This window comes from Pteronotus mesoamericanus, unplaced genomic scaffold, assembly GCF_021234165.1.
Source record: "Pteronotus mesoamericanus isolate MK-2021 breed Mesoamerican mustached bat unplaced genomic scaffold, CSHL_Meso_final contig_50, whole genome shotgun sequence".
Lineage (NCBI taxonomy): Eukaryota > Metazoa > Chordata > Mammalia > Chiroptera > Mormoopidae > Pteronotus > Pteronotus mesoamericanus.
The window spans coordinates 37,506,872-37,531,215 of NW_026555186.1; the positions used below are offsets into that span (position 1 = coordinate 37,506,872).

General features: G+C 34.5%; 1 protein-coding gene across 2 annotated transcripts in view; it reads right to left on the reverse strand.

The window, feature by feature from the left end:
- Nucleotides 1-15,432, reverse strand: part of TMEM161B (transmembrane protein 161B) — a 71,893-nt gene extending 56,461 nt beyond the window's left edge. For both annotated transcript variants that reach the window (XM_054578578.1, XM_054578575.1), the window contains exon 1: nt 15,290-15,432. Coding sequence is in view for 1 of the 2 variants with exons in the window: in XM_054578575.1 (XP_054434550.1) it covers nt 15,290-15,292 (3 nt within the window). In the remaining variant the exon portion in view is untranslated. The remainder of the gene's footprint in view (nt 1-15,289) is intronic.
- Between the last annotated feature and the right edge of the window lie 8,912 nt (nt 15,433-24,344).

Sequence of the window (24,344 nt, forward strand, 5' to 3'; positions counted from 1 at the left end):
AATCTCACAAGAGAGAACTGTTAAACTGAAAAGAGATGCAGTGAAGCTACTGAGTCCATCACAGCTAAAGTCTCATACACACAACCACATAGACCAGTGATTCCAACAGCCTTAACAGTTTTATTAGCGCTTTATAACAATAACTTGACTAAAGAGATAGTTTCTGTTTGGACTAATTGCCCCCAGGCCCTGATTCCTTCATAACTGGAATTGGGGGAAGTCATTTATGAAACAGCTTTATAAGTACCCAAGAAGGGTGCAACACTTAGGGAGGAACTTAGATTTCAACTCTTCCCATATCTATTAACCTAAGGCCATGATGAGAAAAAAATGTTACTTGTCTTTAGTCTCTAGAATGATCACTTCCATTTTTGCCAGTAATCATTTCTAGGTAGGTTAAAAAAATTATTACCAAGGTAAATTAAACAATTCTCCAAGAAATAAAATAGGTCAAATGGCAATATTTTACCTTGCTTGTCAATATTAAAAACAAAATTCCCCAAACTTAAATACAAACAGGCTGCAATTTTAAAATTCAAACTTGGAAATATTGTGTCTTCAGTGGACTTGACATTTTGCTTTGTTTTAGTGATAGCCAGACATGTTGAGACAGACTTCTTAGAGATGCTCAAATAATTTAAAGGTCTAAATTTTGTTATTTCAGCCTAGATTTATGTAAAACTTAGAATTCACACTTTGAGCATTTAGACAAACCACTTCTAAACTATATACAAAAAAGGAAATCAGAATCCAAACCACCAAGATCACAGAACTACTCAGTTCAGACTTACCCAGAACCCAGATCTCTAATTTCCAAACTAATGCCTTTTCCACTAAACTGATTCAGTGCATTCGATGAACATTTATTGAGCGACATACTGCATGTGCTGAGCGTTCAACCACTTGCACGCAATAGGGAGAAACAGCAGTCCCTACCATCAATGAGCATCCAGTTCACTAGGTGAGTAAATGGACCATTACAATGCAAAGTGATGAGAGGATAGGCAGAAAATTTTATGAGAAAACAGAAAAAAAAATTTATTAAGGTCAAAAAACTGTGAACGGACATTTTAGAAGGTAAAGCATGAATCAAGACCCAGTGGACTAAGTTTGGTGAACCATCAGTGACACCGGCTTCAAGTGAGGTGACAGTAGGTTTGGATGAGATACTGAACAGCAAAGCGAACAAGTTTATAATTTAACCTGAAGGCAAAAGGAAACCAATAAAAGGAAATACGACCACCTCAGTATTCAAGAAATATCTTTCTGGATATCATGTAAAGAATAGCTCAGCAGAGTTAAGGCAATTGCCCAGGTACGAGAGGAAGACCTATACTAAAGGTAGGAATGGCAGTGCAGGGAGCAGGGGTGCAGCCTCGCTTACTTTGGTGTTAAGAACTAGAAAACGCTATATATAATGTGACAAATGAATCAAGGCCTCAGTCAAGCAATGTTAAAAATCACTATAAATTCAAATTATGTCACTATAGAAATTATTTATATCTATAAATGATGAAAGCAAATAAAAATTTAATGAACAAATACAGGTTGTCAGATTAACATGCATTCAATATCTTGCTGGCTGTCATTAGGAACTTGGCAAAGACTTTGAGTTTCAATGACTATTATATCCCAAATACTTAGCATGATGACATTTAATGGTCAAAGCACACAGTAGGGCATTTTCTATTTGCTAAGAGCGAATTAATTAATTAACAAATTAATTAATGGCATTACTACAAAAGAATCTGTCTTAACGAAATTAATATGATAATCAAAGAACATCATATTAGGTAACAACAAATATATTAAGACAATACTGCAACCCAATTTCATATGAACAATGGGGTACAGAAATTCAAAAACTTGAGTATGAAACATTCATAGAATAGATTAGCCATAAGATGGAGAATGAAAACACATAGATGGAAGAGTAAAAGGAAAGGGATTCCAGGCTAAGTGACAGATGTGAACATACAGTAACCATGGGACAGCAAAAAGCCTACCTTAACCAAAACACACTTCAGTATGTGACAAAGAATAACAAGAAATAAGATGAGAATTTTAGATTGCTGAGTCTTTAAAACCAAGAGGATGCATTTAGCTGATGTGTTTAAAAAGATTACCTTGAAGACTTTCAAATAGATAGGGGTTGGAGGATGAAACAATGCAAGCAGCACATAAGGAAACTTAAAGCAATATTTTGATCAACAAAAGAGAAAACGTAAGACCTAGATAGGAGTGGCTGAAACTAGGGAGGAAAGAACAAAGATAAAAGTACGCCAAAAGAAAACCAATCAAACTTTGAGTGTGACTCAACATGAAGGAAAATAACTGTAGAATAACTGAGAAATGCCTCAAAATTTATTTCAGGATGTTTTAGTTTGGGTGATTGCTAGAAGAATCCTAGAGCCACTGACAGAACAGTTGCAGACTGAATGAAACTCAAGGAAATGAACTCGCAAGCCTCAGACAGGCCTCCCAAGGACAGGGCCTTGGCTACATCTTCAACTTTTCGGAACACACAGAAAACATGCTTTGCTGGTGGTATAATCAATCTACATGAGACAGACTGGCAATAATCAGGTTAGAGTTTTATTAATTTACAGTAAAACATAAACTACCAAGTGGATCAATGTTCAAATTCACTAAGTGTTCCATTCAATTACTGTCTTTATGATACACTGGAAGTCAAATTAGTAGTAAGGCTATGGGATAAGTAGTGATTTAGAGCAAAAGGCAGCATGGACAGGCATTTCATTCAGGCAGTGCTGAAGTCTAAAGAAATATACACAGTATCACTCTAGAACAGCAATATTCACCTTTCTCATCTCATGGCACACATAAAGTAATTACTAAATTCTGCAGCATTCCCCAAAATATATTTTTTGCTAATCTGACCAAAAAAAAAAAAAGGTATAATTTTAATTCATTCTTACCGGATGGCTATTGTTGTATAAGCTGCTGTCATTTTTTTGACAACCTAACGGAAAAAAGGTTAGTGCGTCTGACTAAGTCAGTCAGGTATTGCATGTTTTAAAAAATCTTGGGGCACACTGGTTGAAAACCACTGCTCTGGAGTATGAAATACTCCCACCCCTAAATAGTTCTAGATAAATATGTTCAATTCTTGCTCTTTAAATTTCTTCTGGACTTTCAACTGATGAAACTACTTTCTAATTGATACACTCTTTAAACAAAAAACTATCTAAGAATGATTCTATGTAAATACCACTGGTATGGCTACAATTTGTCTACCTTAGGCATGGAAATCAATTCATATCTAAGTACAAAATGAGAGGACAATTCATTTCTTCCATCATACCCTGATTTTATCAAACTTTTAAAATGTTAACCACTGACACATACAAATAATACGTGATAAGTGGTATGGGAGAGGTCAGCGCCACTGTTATGGGAGCACTCCAAGAAAGGGAATAATTAAATCTACATAGGCGAGCTGGGAATGACTAGTTCACAAGAGGTGGCATCCGAACTAGGCTTACAAGGTAAAAGAAGTATCCCTCTGTCACACAGAAAACGAAGATAAATTTAAACACATACACTTATCTGTACAAAGAGAGTTAATGGCATGATCCAAAATAATAAGCGGTTCTACATGGCTAGACTTCCATTGGCTTCCACACAATGGACCTTTCTGCAGGTACTTAAAAATAAGTCCAACATCCTAAGCCTGAAAGTGACCAAATCAAGTATATTTTGGAAGGATAACTCTGCCGCCGTGGTAGAAAAATTAAGTGGAGGGGTAAAAGTAATTGGAACAAAGAAATAACTTAGAAATCAACTGAAATGTGCAGCCTGAACTAAAGCAGCTTCAAAAACAAAATAAAAACAAAAAAGAATTAAAAATTTTAGAGAGAAAAGAAAAGAAACTACACATAAGATTAGTAACTGTCTCTGCAAGGAAAGAGTCAGAGGGAAGGATAAAATTTAGATGATTATGTAAAAGAAAGATGGAAATAATGGATGTAATTTCTTGGAGAAACTAAGCAATAAGAGAAAAATCTGACATTATTAGTATGGTTTACATAAAAAATATCTATTTTTTATAAAGAAGGAAATGTACATGCTTAAGCAAAATGGAAGGAACCAATATTGGGGGTGCTGAATATTCTAGAAAGGAGTTAACTGTGGGAATTTAATCACCTAAGAATCAGAAATAGGTGAAACCAAAAGTACAAGTTGAAAGTACAACTTAACAAGGACTTGTCCTACTGAACGGAAGCACAAATATAGAGATGTCTAAAGTTTTAAAACTTGAGTAGTCGAAGTTTGAGAGACCTTAAATATTAACCACACCAAAGTGAGAGTCTTGGCAATGTGACTCAGAAGAGGTCTAGCAACTTGAAAAGATAGGTCTAATGAACTTAAACATGTGGATGATTGACAGATCCAGGCTGGGTATCTAAAAATGCTTAATAGTTCCAAGGGTTCTTCATTATGATTGAGGGCTGTCTAGGTTTAATCTAGAAGAGAGATTCTTCCATATAATGCCAAAATAGCATAAAGTAATCATAAGCAGGCAAGAGTTCCTGCCCATAGACCACCTCTAAAATCCCAGGTTTGATTACATGGGCTATTCTAGCCTTTATCTGGTTTTATAACATAATTCCAGTTCTTACAGATACCATAAACAGGCCTGAAAATAAGAAAAGGAGGTCTTTGTTAGATAAACAAAAGGTTTTGGTAAAAAAACAGCTAGAACATATAAATAAGGTCACCTATTGATATGTCATATACATCTATTGATTTAATCATATGAAGTCACAAATAGTTTTGACCTACAAAGTGTCAATTTCATATAGTTCAAATTCATACTACATACAGAATTTTATATATAGGAAGGTAAATGAGTGAAAGGGAACTGTAAAACAATTATTAAGAGCTATGATTTTGAACTCAAGTACAAAGGTTTTCAAATTTGTTTACACAATTAGGTTGGTTTGCCAGCATCAATGTTTCATAGCATAAAATACATTTTTAATCTTTAAAGTAAAAAATAAAAGCAGACATTTTGCTGCTTTCCAACTCAAGAGTAGAAATTTAATGTACTTTAAGGTCAAAAATGAAAAACTCTCAATAAAATGCTTAGGCATATCCTAAATATCTTAATTAGACCTATAGCACAGTAGAATGCATAAATTTGACCTAACTATATTCAAAAACAGCATCTCCAGGCTTCTACTGAAGGTGATGAGGTAAAGGCATTTCTCAGTTTGATTAAATTTCAAAATAAACTTCAGACATTTTCCTCAATATAAATTGATAAGACAAAGTAGAAGAAAGACCTGGTAACAATAAGTAGAGGGCAAAGATACACACTTTTTCACAAGGAAAAAAGACATTCTAATTAAATTTAATTCACAAACCACTTATATTAGTGTTGAAATTAATAGCTGTTTATTTTAAAAGATGATTTTCCAGATAAAATAAGCTGAATGAATTATTCAATATCTCATATAAAGCAATACCATATAGTCATTAAAATGTTGATGAATAAAATATTTTTAAAGATGTTAACAAACGACTTCGTCTCTAGCCAAAACATGAGTAAATGTTTCATTATAGTGCTGATAGTAACAAATGAAAGGTTCAATTGAAGAAGGCATTCTTAAATTCTGCCATTCTTAACTGTATTTTCTGACATTATAGAAAATCTCCCTACAGATCTATATTCAAGGAAGCTATTACTCAAAACTAATAAATTTATACTTGACATTTACAAATCACCTTGTTCAGATCAATTCCTACTCATTCCTCAACCTTCACCTCCTTTATAAAACCTTCCTTGCTAAAAAACATATTCATAACTCCAAAATAGCTTTTATCATATTCAACTGTGACCACTAATTTAAGGGTCTTGGCCCATTAAAGCTGTATTCATCTGACTTCTTCAGCCCCATTCCCACTACCAGGAAAGTGCCTAGCATGGCAGTTTTCAATACAAGTTGAACATTTTACCTTTTAGATGAAATTAAAGGATAAAGCATAAATTTGCCCACTGTTCTTCACTACATTCAGTTTCCTACTATATGCCAAGCAATAAACTTTACCATAAAAAAGAAAATTATTCACTTCAAGATCAAAAGACAATCTGTTGTGCTTTCTACATGATCTCTGAAGGAAGTGGTATATCTGTTTTTATAAGAGGATCCTCTCAATTTAATGCAATAGTATTTGTGTTACACTACTTTCTTTTAAACAAAAAATTATAACTTTCTTAAGTGTACTAATAAAGCTTCATTAAACACATTTAAACTAAAAATTTTAGCTTAGCTCTAAATTTTAGGCCTTATACAATAGCCAAGAAATTTAATGTGTACCTCTAATGTTAGCTATTTTAAAAAATGCATTCATTATGACTATTTTAATGTGTTGGAAAATTAAACACACTAGGGTCACAGTGCTTCTTTCACTAACTAGCCACACAGCAGTTAGACAAGTCCTTTCTAGGAGTCATTCCTTATCTATAAAATGACAAGATTTGGCAAATGATCGATCACCAGCTCTTAAAAGATCTTAATATTGATGACTGCGGTATTTTAATTAAATACGCAACAGATTGTTAGTCTTCACATATTTACCATTTCTAAACTACCATCAAAGCCTGTAATATGTAGTTATTGCTGACAGGAATGAATAATTAATTATCTTTTCCTCATAAGGATTAAATGAGCTAACATTTATAGGAGACCTGAAAGGAAATCAGAGCTGCAAGCTAATGTAAAGGAGTACACCTAGCCCACCGCCCAGAATTCTCAACTCAATTAGTGGTTTGTGGGAATTTCTCTCAAGAGATTTGTGAATGGCAACAGTTCTACAGTTTTAGTTTTATTATAATTTATCTCAGATACTCAGCCAACTCTCTCATATTAAATGGTTCATTTCTTTACGATCTGAAAACTTTTAGTAACTACCAAGAGAAAGAACTATAGCCTTGTCCAGGTAGTTCAATTGGTTAGAGCACTGACTCAATACGCCACGGTTGTGAGTTTGATCCCTGGTAAGGGCATATAAAGGAATCAACCAATGAATGCATAAGTGGAACAAGAAAGTGATGTATGTGTCTCTCTTTCTCTCTCTCTCTTCCTTTCTTTCTAAAATCAATAAATTAAAAATAAAGAGAAACTATGATGACCATAAATATTTCTGATATGAATGACTGAGAAGCTCTCTATTAAAAGTCAAAAGGATGGTAGTTGAAATCAAGTTAGGAAAGTTTTAGTCTTAAAGAACTACTCCTCAGTTGAAGTTACTTCTCATTTACAATGACCAAAGTTTTCTTAGCTGTCTCTGCTTAGACAACATATTTTTTAGCAATTAATTTTAATTCCAGTTATCCAGATTCTTGTCTAGTTTCTTTTTTGTTTTAAAGATTGGATTAGGGAAAGACTGGTACATTAAATATGAACATCTGCTCTATCCAAAGAACTAAGCTCTCTAGTGATAAATGATACAGCAAGGCTTCGTTGTCCTAATGTTAATTAATTTCACAGGGCAAAGGAAGGGGGGGTAGTGAGCATAAATTTAAACAGAAGTAAACTTCTACAAATGAATTTAACCAGTATTAAACGCAAAACTTTAAGGAAAAAACATGGCTTCTCTTTTGAATAATACTGTGTCCGGAAACTGATTCCAGTCATGAAACTTATACTTGAATACATATGCTCATAAACCATAAAAAATTGGAACCATTTTCTAATCAATCATTTATAGTCATAAAAATGGCCAGCGTCATCTTAAATGAATTAAATACTCAATAAACATTCAAGTAAATGAAGTTCTGGTGAGCAGAATCCTCCAGTATAACTTTTTTAAGGAAAAGAAAGAAGAAAACTACGGCATTGTTTTTCCTGTGTGGATCATAACATTTGGGCAAACACTAGCAATCAACAGGTTAAAGATAACAAAAATCAGCCAGGCAATGTGTAAAAGGCAGACTTAGGTAATAATATAAAAAATAAGCAATTCAGGTTACTTCAAAAGACTTCTACTACTTATCACAAAGTTAAAAATATGAAACTATTAAAGAAAAACAGCCATAGCTTTTGTAACATTAACTGATGGCAGTCTATATAACCAGATATTTATAACATGAAATAGAACAGCTTGTTGAAGTTCCTTTTTCACTAAGTCATTTATACTGATGCAGAAAAGTCTCCCTTTCTCTCTTCAATGACCTTCAGTATTTCAACTCATCTCTTCTTCACAAGCCAAACTTCTCCACTTCCAAGAACGTACTGCAAGGACCCATCATTATCATCTACAGCATCTATTTTTTTCATTAAGGAGCTTTATGATAAATAAAATCAGGTAAAAGAAATCTGAAGGAATCCTTATTGTGACCTACAGAGTGTTGGGCATCTGAGTTAGAAAGGTCAATAAATAGCATTATGTATGATAGTAATCATTTCTCTAACAGTATCTGAGATGTAATATTAGGTATTAATTAGATTGGGAATGATTTTCTAGAAATATAATAATCGGTGACTATAATATTTCTACAAGAAAGTATTTTTTAAATTCAATCTTTTCATAAGTTGAAACATATCAAAGATAAACAATAAGACTGGCACAACAGTAGTGTCCAAACAGCGGGGGTTCAAGTCAAATTCCAAGCTATATGACTTTGATCAGTTATTCTAATTTTGTTGTGCCTCCATTTCTACAATACATCTGTAAAATATGACTCAGAAATTCAACCTCTGGGTATTTAGCAAAGAAATTCAAAACACTAATTTGAAAAGAAATAGGTACCTCTATGTTCATTACAGCATTACTTACAATAGCCAAGATATGGAAACAACCTAAGTGTCCATCAATAGATGATTGGACAAAGAAGGTGTAATACATATGAAAAATGAAATATTACTTAGCTATAAAAAAAGAATGAAATCCTGCCATTTGAGACAACATGGATAGCCTTAGAGAGTATTATGCAAAGTGAAATGAGTCGGACAAAGACAGACAAATACCATATAGTTTCACTTATATGCAGAATCTACATTTTGATGGTTGCCAGATTGGGGGTAGGGAGATTTGGGGGAATGTGTGAGAAAAGGAAGGAACTAAGATGTACAAATTGCCAGTTACAAAAACAGTCACAGGGATGTAAAGTACAGCCTAGGGAATATAGTCAATAATATTATAATAACTAGGTATGGTGCCAAATGCGTACTAGACCTATCAAGGTGAATACTTTCAAAGTTATATAAATGGCTAATCTACTTGATAAAGATTAAAAGCCGTTAATGTAAGTAGAGTAGATAAATATTAATCCCTAAGTACATGTAGCTATTATTGTTATTGAGGGAAAGAAGTAAAATTCAACTTCTAAACCACCATCTGACATACTTCTCTGTACTTACCCTTAAAGGCCTAGTCCAATCAGTCCTTAATGAAATTCTTCTTAAACTTAATACAAGTTGAATATTCCTTCTTTTGCCCCCTAAATGTATATTCAACTAAATGTACATCAATAGTATTCACAAATTCACATATGCAAAATCACAGAACCTTGAGTCAAACTATCAAGGTCATCTAGTTCTAGTTCAAGCAGACTATCTATTCAAGCCATATATTTATTGTACTATCTAGCTCAAGCCTTATTTTTGTTGTACTTTTCCTAAAGTCACTTTTAAAGATATGCTTGTATGAGCAGATTGGTTTTCATAATACCTAAAGATGTTTTATTTTTATTCTCGACACTGTTACATTTGTCCCTGTTTTCCCCCACTTCGCTCACCTCCACCCCACCCCCTGCCTCCCTTCCCTCTAGCCATCACCACACTATCGTAAGTATCTATAGGTCTAAAGATTTTTAAAAAATAAAACATTATAATCAGACATTAAGATCCTGAATTTCAATATCAAAGTATCAAAAGCTGAAACTGTTTCAGGTTTTTCTGAAGCTTCTGTTTATGGCCAAAACATGAAATATACTGACTATTTTAACAACAGAATTACTAAGTCTGTTTTATGTAAGGAAAAAATATGAACGTAACATCAGGATATTTTAAGTGAATGAGCTGTATTCCCTCAAGAACTGTAATTTAAAAAACTAAAAACATGTGGCACAAAAATGCAATTTATTCAATAAAATATGTCACCTACTACGATAGGATTTATTTTTTTAAAAATTCTATTATTTTCCTGTTCACTATTTAGAAGAAATGATAATATACAACTTTAGCAAAAGAATTACTACAATAAATTTTTAGGATGCAGTTCATAAATACATAGTCAGATGCCAGGTATAAGACTGTCCCAATAAAACATAAGTCCCATAAAAGTACTGTTTGTGTTTTACAAAGTTATATCCCTGTCATCAAAAACAATACTTGACTTAGGTTGCTCTTAAATAATGAATGACTGAACAAATACTTTTGAGATAAAAGCATGATTTTTAAATGTTTTGGTAAAATAAAAGGTATAGTCGTTTCAATCAAAACCAAGCAATGTTAATTTCACCAGGATTGGCTATTTACAGACAAGTTTATTTTTTTTAAAGTTTCTTTGGGGCAAGTTGTGTTCATTCCTGATTGTGTAACATGAGCAAACCCATGGCACACATGTACAAAAATAGTAAGTTCTCTATTAGAAATGAATACTTAAGAATATGTTCTGATTTTTCTAAACTCAATTTGCTTTAAGCTTTTATCCCAGAGCATATAAAAAAACATATTATTTAAAAAGTGGACTCAAAATATAAACCGGTCTTACAAATTAACCTCAATCAACCAAAAACTAACCAAGGGAATAGTCTCTACCAATACTTGAACTAAGCCTCTTTTGGAAAGAAGTAGTAAATGAGAGAAGTCAGCAGAAAAGTTAAAGAACTGGAAAGAAACCTTAATCTCAGCCACTATGTGATTAACTAATGAAACCTGACCAGGATCCAGCCTTCACCAAGACAGACCACATTCTGGGCTATAAAACACACCTTAGCAAATTTCAAAGAAGAGAAATCATACAATATCTGCTCTCAGGATAACAGAAAGATAACTGAAAAATCCTAAAATATGTGGAGATTAAACATTTTTAATAACATGGTTTAGAGGAAATCTCAAGAAATTAAAAATATTTTGAACTAAAAGAAAATATAAACACAATTTATCAAAATTGATGGGATGCAGCAAAAGCAGTGCTTAAAGGAAAATTTGTAACATTGAATGTATATGAGTATATTAGAAAATATTTAGAATCAATCGCCTAAGGTTCCACCTTAGGGAGCTAAAAAGAGCAAACTGAATCAAAATTAAGCAGAAGAAAAAGAAATAATAAGAATTAGAGCAAAATTCAATAAAATTGAAATAGCTCAATAGAAAAAAATTAATGAGACCAAAAGATGGTTATGTGAAAGGATCAGTAAAATCAATAAGCCTCTAGACAGAATAATTAAGATAAAAAGGAATAACAGAAATTACTGTATCAGAAATGAAAGAGGGGTCGTCACAGTTACAATGATCATTAAAAGAAACATAAAGAACACTAGGAACTCCATGCCCACAAATTTTATAACCTAGGTAAAACAGTCCAATTCTTTGAAAGACACAATTTGTCAGTACTGACACAAGAAATAGACAATATGAATAGGTCTGTATCTATTAAAGAAATTGAATCAATAATTAATAACCTTCCAAACAGAATGCCCATTCCAGATGGGTTCACTGGTGAATTCTACCAAACATTTAAGGAAATTGTACTAATTCTCCACAATTTCTCTCAGAGGATAGAAGCAGAGAGAATACTTACTAACCAATTTTATGAGGCAAAGACATAATAAGAAAAAAAACCTGTAGAACATCATCTTTCAATAAATACAAGAAATACTAAACAAAATATTAGAAAATCAAATCCAAGAACATATAAAAATAATAATACGCCACAACTAAGTGGGATTTATTACAGGCATACGAGGCTAGTTCAACATTCAGAAATCAGTTAAAGTAATCGACCACATCAACAAACTGAGTATGTCTGATTATCACTAAGAACAAAAACCTCCAATATCTTCATCAAAGTCTCTAATGTCTGCATTACAGTTCTCTCAAAGCATGGTTTAAGGACCAACAGTTTCAGACTTACCAGTAACTGTAAAACTCATTAAACACAAGACTCTGAAACTTAGTTCACCATTAATGGTCCCAAATAAGCATTTTTATCAAGCATTATAGGTGAATCCTAAGCAAACTCAAATTTGAGAACTTGTCCTAACCCACTTTTCAAAACAGCTAAGTCACCTACCACCATGACCCCCTCTCCACAGAATTAATTTCTTTCCTCTGTACTCTGAGCACATTACATGTATTTCCCTTATAACATTTATCACATTCTCTTCCCAATACCCCTCCTCAAGTCCCAAAAGGAAAACTTTCTCATGAACTTTAAAGCAGAGGTTTACGACCTTTTTTCCCCAACAGACCATACCTCAATCCCAGCAGTAACAGTTACCACAGGGTGCTATATAGTTAAAATAAGCCATGAGATACCTTCAATTCCAGGAGCTAGCTCTAATCTACCTTTGTCCCAAAAACTGAAGATCTATTTGATTAAAGTTGGCCTGTAAGTTTCAAAAGAAAAACAAGAAAACATTTAGTTTTATTCCTCTGGTGAATACACAGTATTTTTAGTGTGGATCATAATCATATTGTCACTTGCTCACAAAAGGAGAACCTTATTATACGCACAGGAATTTACTGCATTTTGATATACATAATGTATCAGAATGAGTTTATATCTATTAAAACAAATATAAAATCAAGGTGACCCAAGGCTTTGTTTTCCATTTTGTAGTATTTAAGACAGTAATGAAATACTTGGCCAAACATGTGGACAGATTCCAAGAACTACCTACATGAGATATGAAAAAATGAAAAGAAGAATGATAAAAGAAACCAAACTTGAGAAATCAACACAGGGGAAAAAAGTAAAAATAAGATTAAATCTTATTTAATCAAAAACATATATTTATTCTGAAAAAAAAAGTCCTGAGTGAAGTCATAGAATCATAAATACAAGTTAGGTGTTTTAATTCCCATTAAGTCCCATTTCTCTAAGAGGAAAATGGAACTCTTATCTAGTTGGGTAATCTTGCCAAATTCACGTAATAATGGGCAGAACCTGGGTCTTCTGAATTCAATTATTGCATCATTGTCATATTATCATTAGGCCAAGCAGTGCAAAAGTTTTCAATTCAACCAAGCTGAATCCTAAATAAATTCAACCCTTGTTAACTTCATTTAATGGCTAAACCCTTTCTTTTGAAGGATTCCAAGTACTGACTAAACTTACATATACTCACGTTATCAATTTCATAGCTGGGAAAGCTAAACTGAAGTTAAGTAAATTAATTTAGAAAGGTAAACAATACCAGAATGGAGAAAGTCAACTACCTGGTCCCTGGTGACATTCTCCAGGTGACATTTTGAGAAACAGCATGAGTTTGTTTAAAACAAAACTACCTTTTTTTAAAGAGGATTTCTACTTCTAGCATTTCAAAATGCTGGAAATAAATTCACGTTCAGCTTCTCTGTGATTATTATGAATTCAAGGATTTTAATTACATTGTATCTTAACCTTTTTAAGATCAAGGAGTCAAAAGCAGCTTAAATTTAAGAAGTCATGATCTCACTTTTACTCCAGACTACGCCAACTGTTGTTACTTTAGGCAAATCACTACCTATTTCTAGACCTCAGATTCTTTCCTTCTGTAAAACTCGTGGTGGGGGTAGGGGTGGGGATTGGACCAATATCTTTGGTTCCCTCTGGTTTTACAGTTCCCTGTGTCTAATTTCACTGATACTTAAGAAAAAAAATACATACTGTATTTATTATTCACTGAGGTGCTCTCTCTCTCTCTCTCTCCCCCCCTCCCTTCCTCCCTCCCTCCCTCCCTCCCTCCTCCCAAAAAGAGTCAGAGATTCGTATTCATAGCATAGTAGAGGCCACCAAGAACCACATAACTTGAAGGTTCTTGTGTTTCACGTTCAGTTAAGTTTCTGAAAGTCATTCCAAAGTCAATCACTACACGCAATAGCTGAGCAATGTCAATATTTGGTTCTGAAAAAGGCAAACTAAAGCTACATTTCAAGAAAGAATCTCCTCCAGATTAGGATTTGAAACCTTTTAATATACTCAAGTAACTTACAATATTGAATTTTACCTGATCCATGTGATCTTGGAAAACAACAAAAGTTAAGATTTTCCCTCACCCCACCATTCTCTGTTCTGGAAAAGGCTTACTGCCAAAAACCTCTGGTCCTCATAGGACTTGGGTAAAGCTCAAGGATGACCCTCTTGTTTATCTATGACAAGGCCAGACACAACCCTGCAAATTCATCTTTGCTTCATAAAGGACTAGTTTAACTGTTTGTCCGTGTAGATCAACCGGAATAAAATGTCTGTTACCCAAATTCTGTTTAAGATCCTCTTCAACTGGGTCCCTGAACGTTGGCCCACCCACAGTCTGCAACAGCATACAACTCCTTAGCAGCTCCTTTAGAGAATAGGCTAATATGAAGGTAAAACAATCTCTGATCTATCAGACCATACTACCTTTTCATCTCACTTGCCCACACCTGGTTCATTTTAGCTTTGCTTACTCCTCTCTACAAAAGGAAAACCCCTTTTGCCTAACCTTTGAGACTGTTGCAGAACTTTTATGGTCAGGGCATTGTCCCTATTTTAACAGTCCCTTCCCCCACGCCCTTGCAATATTCCTTCCGAATAAAGTATTTCCTTCCTAAGTCTGGATTTTTTTATTTGATACTCTTTCCAACTTCAAAAAGATTGAGTTTGAAAGATAAACTGACCTTGCCGTTTCTTTAGGTAAGTGACAGGTGTTCATCCTGGAAAGGCTAAAGGCATTTCTAAAATCTGAAGTTTTGGGCCTCGGCCCTGCAGCTAAAGACGGAGATGATCAACCAGACAAGCTCAACTCTGGGACCACCTGAGACGGGCAACAGAGCAAGGTCAACTCTGGGACCACGCGCCGTACGCTGTGAATGGGCTGCGAACATTTTGGCTACCTACTCCGAACTCCTGGACAGAACTCGCGATCGGGCAAAACAGTAGTTCAGATGTTGCCTCCTCAGAGGCCCAGGCACTTCCGGCGCTGCAGGGCAGGTGGTAGGTCCTGTCCTGAGACTCATCCCACTGCTCCCGCCCGCTCCATCCTCAGCGGGGAACTCAACCGGCTCCCTTTACAGGACTGACCTCCAGGCCCCTCCTCCCCAGTTGTTACTCCAGCCCTCACAGAAAGACTCACCATGGCGCCAAGCACAGGTAATGGACCAGACGCCCTGCAGTCACCGTAACCGTCCCAGACCTCCCCACCACACCGTGCAGCCGGTAATCTCTTGACACTGCCAGGGATAGGGTCTTCCTGCTCTTCCGGAAGTTCTGCACGCGCGGGACAGGAAGTCCCGCCCCTCTCCTGTACGGCGGCGACCCCACGCCACGCAGAGGTGAGGTACGCAAGACGTCCTCTACCGTCTCTTCAATGGGTGCTAGGTTAGAGGCAGGGGGCGGTGCTGACCTTGAGAGAGCGCGGGGGAGGCGCAAGCGCAGCCTAGGTATGTGGGCGGGCGGCTCCCCATTGTGGCGCCTGCGAGATCCGGAGGTAGGTTGGGGGGTTTGGACGTCAGCGCATCCTCGCTTTGGGAGGTGATGGAGGCTCAGGATGGTGAATGGGGTAGGAGTCGACCCCAGACCCAGCGGATTTAGGGAGGATAAAACCTCAGGCCGTGCTCGGGCTGAGACGATACAGTAATTGCCTCAGTTCAGTCACGCCCTTTTTCTTTGTACCTTCTCCTGGGTTTTTTTTTTTTTTTTTTTTTTTTGGCTGATCCTTTTTGGAGACTACGGATCGCCAGAGACCTGTGTCTCTGTCATCTTCGCTCCCTGCTTTAGTGGGTCCCCAGCTCTACCCTTCTTCAGGGCAGTGGAATTTGATCATGACAAGTTGCTTCACTATTCACAGATACCAGCTGAAGCCAGAAGAACATCTACCAACAGCAGAGAAACCAGGAAGAGAATTCTGCCTATTTAATACATTACAATATGGACATTTTCCTTTTAGTTTAAATTACGTATCATCAGCTTGGGGAAAGTGAAACTCCTATATACCTCTTAATTTTGTGTTTTCCACCCCAAATCTGTACCTATCAACTCTGCTTTTACAACATTTGGTTCTAATGAGACAGTACTGGAGGCAGGTTTGAAATGGATATCCAGAGTGCCTTTATCCCAGGAATTATCCCAGGAACTTGGAGATCCTTGCTTAGGTAGAGACTGTATCTGCAGTTTCATTTATGGGATCTCTTTTTTTGCCATAGTGCCTAGTGTTGCCATTGATTTGGAATTAAGGAGGGAAAGTAGGACGCTTCAGCTTCAGAAGTTAACACGGTTGGGCAAGAAGAGGTGGCTATAGATGTTACATTTCACCCTCCTTAACAAACTCTTCGGAAAGCATCATATCCAAGCTATAAATAAATGGTCAAAAGACCCTGGAAATGAGCTCCGAGCCATCCAAAACCGCATGCACAGGGCAGTTGCTTTATACTAGAAAGGAGGCTAGAGACTGAGTGTATTGCTTTGGTTTAGGGTTTTGTTTTGTGGGTAGATGAATAGCATAGCAATGAGAACATACAGGAATTGTAAGCACTAACATTGGAAACAGCTAGAGGTGGGTGGGGCTGTGAAATTGTGAAACCGATCCTGCTGTGGATGAATCCAGAACTTCACAGAGGGTACCACTTCTGCTGTAGAGGGACAAGGTTGTAAATAGACAAGCCCCAGGGCATCTGCAGATGGTAAGTGTGGTAGAGAGGGATTGGAGTGGTCTGCTGGTGTGTCTGTGGGAGGCAGCTGCTATCCTTAAGGAAGAAAAACGTGGGGAAGGAAAATGGTTATCGGTCAGTGACAACACATCTTGTGAAGTCTCACTCTTTCTTTTCTGACACTGTGGTCCTTACATATGTCCCAAATCTGGCAGCTTCACTGAGGTTCACAAAGCATGTCCTATGTGACAGTAAGACTAGAATTATTATCAAGGTGGAATCCATCCCTGCTACAGTACAACCATGAATGGAAATCACAGTATTCGTTATTTGCTTATTATTTTTTATAGATCAGGGGTTTATGTTTCTTATTTAGTGTATGGCAAGTTGATAACCCTTGGTTAATATTCTTTAATGATGTTATTTCTATTACTTTTTTAAAGATTAAAATGTATACAATATATGTTTTAAGACAGCATTTCCCAGGTTTGTTTGTTTTTTTTAGTATTCTACAGAATAATTACAATGTTTTGTATTGGTTACATGCCTTGAAGTAGAGGGATTTACGTATTTCCATTACTTAAAATAAGGAAGAGTCTGACAAAGACATAAATTATGAAAAGGAAATTAAAGACAAAGAATTATGAAAGGGAAAAAAGATGTGGATGATGGAGATTAAAAAGAAATTTGGTAGTTTTTGTCAGGGGACTTAGGAGTCCAATCTTTGATGTAAGTCTTGTTTGCTTACTATTACTGTGGTAAGGGCTTCCTGAGTGAGAAAACACCAACAAAAAGTTAACTCCTCCTTCAACACCCACACTGACCTGGAACATTTTCAACTATTAAGACCTGTCATTTTTCCAAGTGCAGCTCCATATTCTTTGTAAAATATTTTTCTGGTGAGCCCCTCCTTAGAAGAAATTTCCACTACTTTTTCTTGCATTTAATAAATATAATTATTACATGCTTTTTTTATATAGTGCTTTTGTAATTCCCCCTCCCATGTATATTTTCCTAATTAGACAAACCCCTAGTAAGCTGGGATCTTTTTGTATTGTCTGCCCCCCTTCCCTTAAGAAATAACAAATATTATGGACAAATGTTAGTTGTAGCAATAATTTGGTAAAAATTAGGAACAATCTTTAGCAATTAGAGATTGAAAAAGCCATTAGACTACTCTTTCAAATGGAAAATGTTTATTTTCTAAATTAAATGAGCAGGATGCAAAATTGTGACCAGTATGATTGCTTTGATGTGAAAATAATCCTAAGCATGGAACAAAGAGTGAAAAAGGAAGTTACCAAAATATACCAATCACCACTCCTGGAATTACCACTCTAAACATTTCTGTAAGGGGGTAATATTTAAAAAAATTATTTTCTTTTCCTTAAGAACAGGTGAAAGCTTTTTAAGTGTGTTATAACGTATACCTCATCATCCTAATTTGGGACAAAAATGTTCTTCAGAAGCATATTGCAACCCTTTAATAGTTCAGTGGTATAGTGCCCCTCCAAACCTTTCCTTTTTTCCATGTTATCATAGTTATATCTAGGATGACACCACAAATTTGATTAATTGATGGAATAACTCCTGCAGTTTTTACACAAATTAAACAGTGCACATTATCAAGGGTCAGTAGCATACATAAATGGAACCTTGATATTGTTTTGATACCAGGAAAGTCTGAGCAACCATCACCAAAGCAGTAAACATACAAAACCATAAGAAAGTACCTGTTTAAAAGGTAAATTAACTTTATTCATTCATAAAATTTTTATTGAGTATTTTCCCAACCACTGTACTAGACTTGGGGAAACTGGTAAATAGAGTAAATGTGATTCCAACTAACAGGGAATCTACATTTTAGTGGTAATAGGTCATAAATAAATAAAATATAAGACAGTAATAGTACTAAACAGAAAATTAAAATAGATAACTTTTCTATTAGATGACTAAGGAAAGCTTCTAAGAAAGTGCCATTTAAGCTGCTATTTGATAGGAGAATCCAGCTTTTCAAAAATTGAATAAACCATTACTTGCAGAGGGGACAATAATACAAAACCTTAAGGCAAGAACTAGCTTGATTCAGGAACCAAAAGAAGGCCTGCCTAGTTGGAACATAGGGACTGAGAAGAATAAATTTGGGAGTCAGAAAGAGCTAAATTATTTTGACATTGAAAGCCAGAAAAGTGTTTGGATTTTATTCTAAATGCAATGGAAAAAACATTAACCTGAGACTGGTAAAATACTTTTACATCTATTCTGATATATTTTAATTGTAATGTTTCATCTGTTTACATGTAACACAATTACTAATACACTTGGATTTAAATCTACTATCATATTTTTTCATATTATTTGTCTTTTGTCCCATCTCCTATGTTGATTTTCTCCTTTTATGCTTTCTTTTTTTAAAAAGGATTTTATTTATTTATTTTTAGAGAGGGGGGAAGGAGGGAGGAAGAGATGAAGAGAAACATCGATGTGAGAGAGATACATCAATTGGTTGCCTCTTGCACACCCCCAACTGGAGAACCAGCTGCAACCCAAGTATGTGCCCTGACCTGGAATTGAACCAGCAACCTTTTGGTTCATAGGTCAGCATCCAATCCACTAAGCCATACAAGCCAGGGCGTTATGCCTTCTTTTACATTGGTTATTTTTACTTATTCCATATTCCCATGGGGGTGGGGAGAAATGGAATAAGTAAAAATAATTTGTCTTGTACCTCTTCCTGGGCAATGCAAGGACCTGAGAACATATCAACTTAATTTACCACCTCAGCCTGAAGTATATTATGTATACTTCATGTATATTTTCTAGATTCTTTAAAAACATTTTTATACAGTTAATGTGCTTTATATTTACTCAAACATTTACTTTATCTATTATACTTTATGACTCTGAGTTTGAGCATCCATCTGGGATTATATTTCTTCTTAAAGAACGTGCTTCAGTACTCCCTTTTGTAAATGTCTGCTGGTGACAAATTTAGATTTTCTCTCCTGAAACTATTTATTTCACCTTTATTTTCAAAGAACACCTTTACCGAATTAACTGTTACTTCATCATTTTGAAGATACATTCTATTGTTTCTGGTTGCCATTACTTTTTTTTGAGAAACAATGTCTTTTATTTTTGCCCCTTTAATCTGTTTTTTCTTCTGATTGCTTTTAAGGTGTTCTCTTAAATTTGAAGCAGTTTTATTATATAACTAAATGCTATTTTCTTGTGTTTGTTTTCTTTTTGAGATTTGTAATGCTTGAATCTAGGATCTGATGTCATTATGTTTTGGAAAATTCTCAATTCTTTGTCTTATCAGGTATTGCTTCTGTCCCTCTTCCCTGCTGGAACTCCACTTGAATGTATGTTAGATCATTTCACTTTGCTCCTTATATTTCCATTCATATGTCTCTCTATGGTTAAGTCCGGATAATTCTTACACTTTTTTCAGTTCATTTTTTTCATTTATTTTTAAAAATATGTATTTATTTAAAAGATTTTATTTATTTTTAGAGAGAAGAGAAGGGAGGGAGAAAGGAAGGGAAGCATCAAAGTGCAAGAGATACATTGATCCATTGTTTCTTGCTTGTGCCTAACTGGGGATCTCACCTACAACCCAGGCATGTACCCTGACTGGGAATTGAACCTGCAACCTTTTGGTTTGCAGGCTGGCACTCAGTCCACTGAGTCACACCAGCCAGGGCTATTTATTTTTGGAGGAAGGGGAACAGAGGAAAAAAGAGAGAGAAACATCAATGTAAGAGAGAAATATCGATTGGTTGCCTCTCATATGTGCTTGCAACCCAGGCATGTGCCCTGACTGGGAACTGAATCAGTTATCTATTTCAATCTGGTCTTTCGTTTTCTCAAACATATTGAACATAATTATATTATAGCCCATGTCTAGTATTGGGTTGGCCAAAAAGTCCGTTTAGCTTTTTTCCATAAAATGAAAGACACATTTTTCATTTTCACCGATAATTTTATCGATTTGGATATTTTGAGTATGTTGGCTATCTCTTGCTATTGCCTTTTAGTGGGTAAAGGCCAGGGGTGCTGCTAAACATCTTCTAATGCATAAGACAGCCCCACAGCAAATAATTATTTGGCCAAAATGTCAATAGTACCAAGAAACTTCACAAACCATTTCTGACATGTTTCATCAGTCACAGCATCTCTCTATATACTGCACAAGTATCTTTGTATTTCAGTTGTGTTTTTACTCGTCTTGAATTAATAAAACCTAATATACCAAAGTGTTGCTTATTTTCTTCCATCTTCAATATTAGAGTGGCTGCACAAAAATTCATCAATTTTGATTTTTTTTTCAAATTCATGCTGATATGAGAGCTGTCACAATACAATCTAACAATTATCTCAAATGAAGTTCAAGGCAACTAAGCACTACTAGAGCCCTTGCACACAAAAAATAAATAAATAAACTTGTTGGGCAACCCAGTAACAGGTCTGCTGTTGTCTGAAGCTTTTTTGTTTCTTTGTCATGGTTGCTGTTTATGTCATATTGTCTATTTTATGTCATATTTATATTATGTTTTTATTTTTTATTTATAAAACTTTGTTAATTTATCTTATTTTATGTCACGTTTTTTATTGAATTCCAGAAATTATACTTTGGGGTCTAAAATGGATGATATTTTCTGCAGAAAGGATTTATGTCTCACAGAGACTTAGGGTACTGATATCTTAAAATTAATCTAGTCAGTGAGAGAGGCAATTGAAATCTGAGCAAGTATACTTCTAGTTTATACCTTCCCCCAGAGCATATATCTTTAAGATCTCAACTTGAAGCCTATAGAGTTGACCAGAGTAGGCTCTGAACTCCAATTTTTGGTTTTTTAACTCCAAGAGTTGGTTAGAAATTCTGTTCAGCTTCTCAGCAACCTTCTCAGAAATCAGCAGATGTACTGCAGGAAAAGTTATCATAGGTGCTGGGTTCAACAACTCTTTTTCTCCTGGGTTTTCCATTGCCTCATTAATTTTCTAATGCCTTCAAATGTTTGTTTTATATTTTGTCTATCCTTTTGAGTTCTGAGAAGGACTAGTCTCAATGACCAAGTCTGTCATTACTACATAGAAGTAAAAATAAGTACACTTGAATGATTTGTAAAATTTAACCATTTAGATCACATTTTATAATTGCAGTATAATTAAGTTAGAAATCAGTAACAACAGAAATCCAGAAAACCTCATATATTTGGAAAATAAATTCATTTCCACGTAAGATGGGTCTAATTCAAATAAGGATTCTCAAAGAAAAATAGAAAATACATACTTTAAACAATGACAAAAATACTACATATCAACATCTATAGAATACAGCTAAAACTACTTACAAGGAAATTGAAAACTAAATATTTAAATAAAAACTGAAAATTGAAGAACACTGTTCTAAACCTAAGGGATTAGGAAAAGAATAATGGAAATAAAATCAAGTAATGAATGAATGAAGCAGGAAACAAATATTCAATACAAAGTGGCACAAAGTCAGAAATTGCATCTTGTACTAATTTCCAGATATAAAAAGTCAGAGGGGATGTAAAATACAGCATAGGGAATATATTCTAATACCTATATATGGTGTCAAATGGGTACTAGACTTCAGTGATTATTTAGAAAGTTATATAAATATAACGAAGTTACACACCTGAAACTAATATAATATTGTATGTCATCTGCAACTGAAAAAGAAAGTTGTATCTTTAAATAATAACAAATCTTAGACAAAGTTACCAAAGAAAGAAAGAGACAAAGGATATTAGAAATGAAAATGGGGACAGTACTACAAATTCTGTAGAGATTGAGGAGATATCATTAACAATTTTGTTACAATAAATAGAAAAGTAAAAGTGAAAGTTTCCAGAAAGTATAACCTTTCAAAAGTCATGTAAGAAGAAACAGGAAATATAAATGATCTGATTACTATGTAAGAGATAGAATCATCATAAATTTTCCAAAAATTAAAACATGTTGCCCTGAGAGTTTTGCTAAGCATTCAGAGAACAAATGTCAATCTTAAACAAACCATTGCTGAATATATAAAAGAGGAAACATGCTTGTGTTCGTTTATTAGGCTTCTGTAATCTTTACATTAAAACTATAAGAACAGTGAGAGAATCCAATCATATTCATGAAGATAGATGCAAAAATCCTAAATAACATAGCAGCAAGCCGAACCCAGAAAATGTGTAAAAAAAAAAAAACATCAAGTTGAGTTTAATACAGGAACGTACTTTAGCATGTTAAAAGACTAAGAGAAAAGTCATAAGCTTTAGAAAAAGTTAACATAACCATGGATAAAACCTTTTGCCCAAGTAGAATCATGCAGAACTTCCTTAAGTCAATAAAACCTACAATGAACACTTAAAGATGAAATTTTTTAAGCAGTCCCTTAGAATCAGGAAAGAGAACCACATTGGAGATACTGGCCCAGCCAGCATTGAAGACAAAAGCACATAAAGGATATAAAGATTGGAAATAAAGAAACATAATTTACAGATTATTAAAATAAGAGCTTTGCAAGGATTCTGGATGTATCAATATAAAAAAAGAAAATTGTATTTCTCTTGCAAAAAGGAACTTAGAAAATGATTTTTAAATGATACCATTTACTACTATTTCATTTTAAAAATATGAATTACATATGAGTAAATTTAAAAATATAGAAGACATTTAAGGGGAAAAATCAAAATGTTATTGAAAGGCATTAAAGAATATCTAATCAAAAGAAAGGTATACCATGGTCAAGTATTGAGAGACTAGAATTAAGGTGACAATTCTTTCCTACACAATAAAAGCAATTATAGTAAAAATTCCAAACAAATTTTTCTAGAAACTTGAAAGCTGATTCTGCAAAGGTCAAGAATTTCAAGATACTCCAGCAGCAGATTTAAGATAAAGAGAATAGACTTGTCAAATAGCAAGAATTATTTTTAACTTGTATTAATTGAGTGTTAATAATAGCCTAAAGGTGAAAACAACACAAATGTCTATCAGCTAATCAAAGAATAAATATATATATATATATATTTATATATATGAGTGGAATAATATATAGCTGACTAAAGTACTGATAACTTGCTGTAATGTAGATGAATCTTGAAACTATGCTAAGTGGAAGAAGCCAGTCACCAAAAATCATATTACCCAGGTCTATTCATGTGAAATATTCACTAAAGGAGCTTTATAGAGATAGTAGATTAATGGTTGCTTAGGGATGGTGAGGTTTACAAAGATAAGGACATAAAGCTGATAGCTAAAGGATATGGGTTTCCTTTTTGAGGTGGTGAGAATGTTCTAAAATTTTGGTAGGGTTACATATAAATAAACACACTAAAGACTATTGATCACACACTTTAAATGCATGGATTTTATAGTATGTGAATTATGCCACAATAAATCTGTTAAAGCTACATAGTAATTAGCATAGTGTAGTATTGTCTTACAGATGGAAGAACATTTATACTGGAATACAAGGCTAGAAATAAATGTGCTCTTATGAGGGATCTTGATTTAAGATAG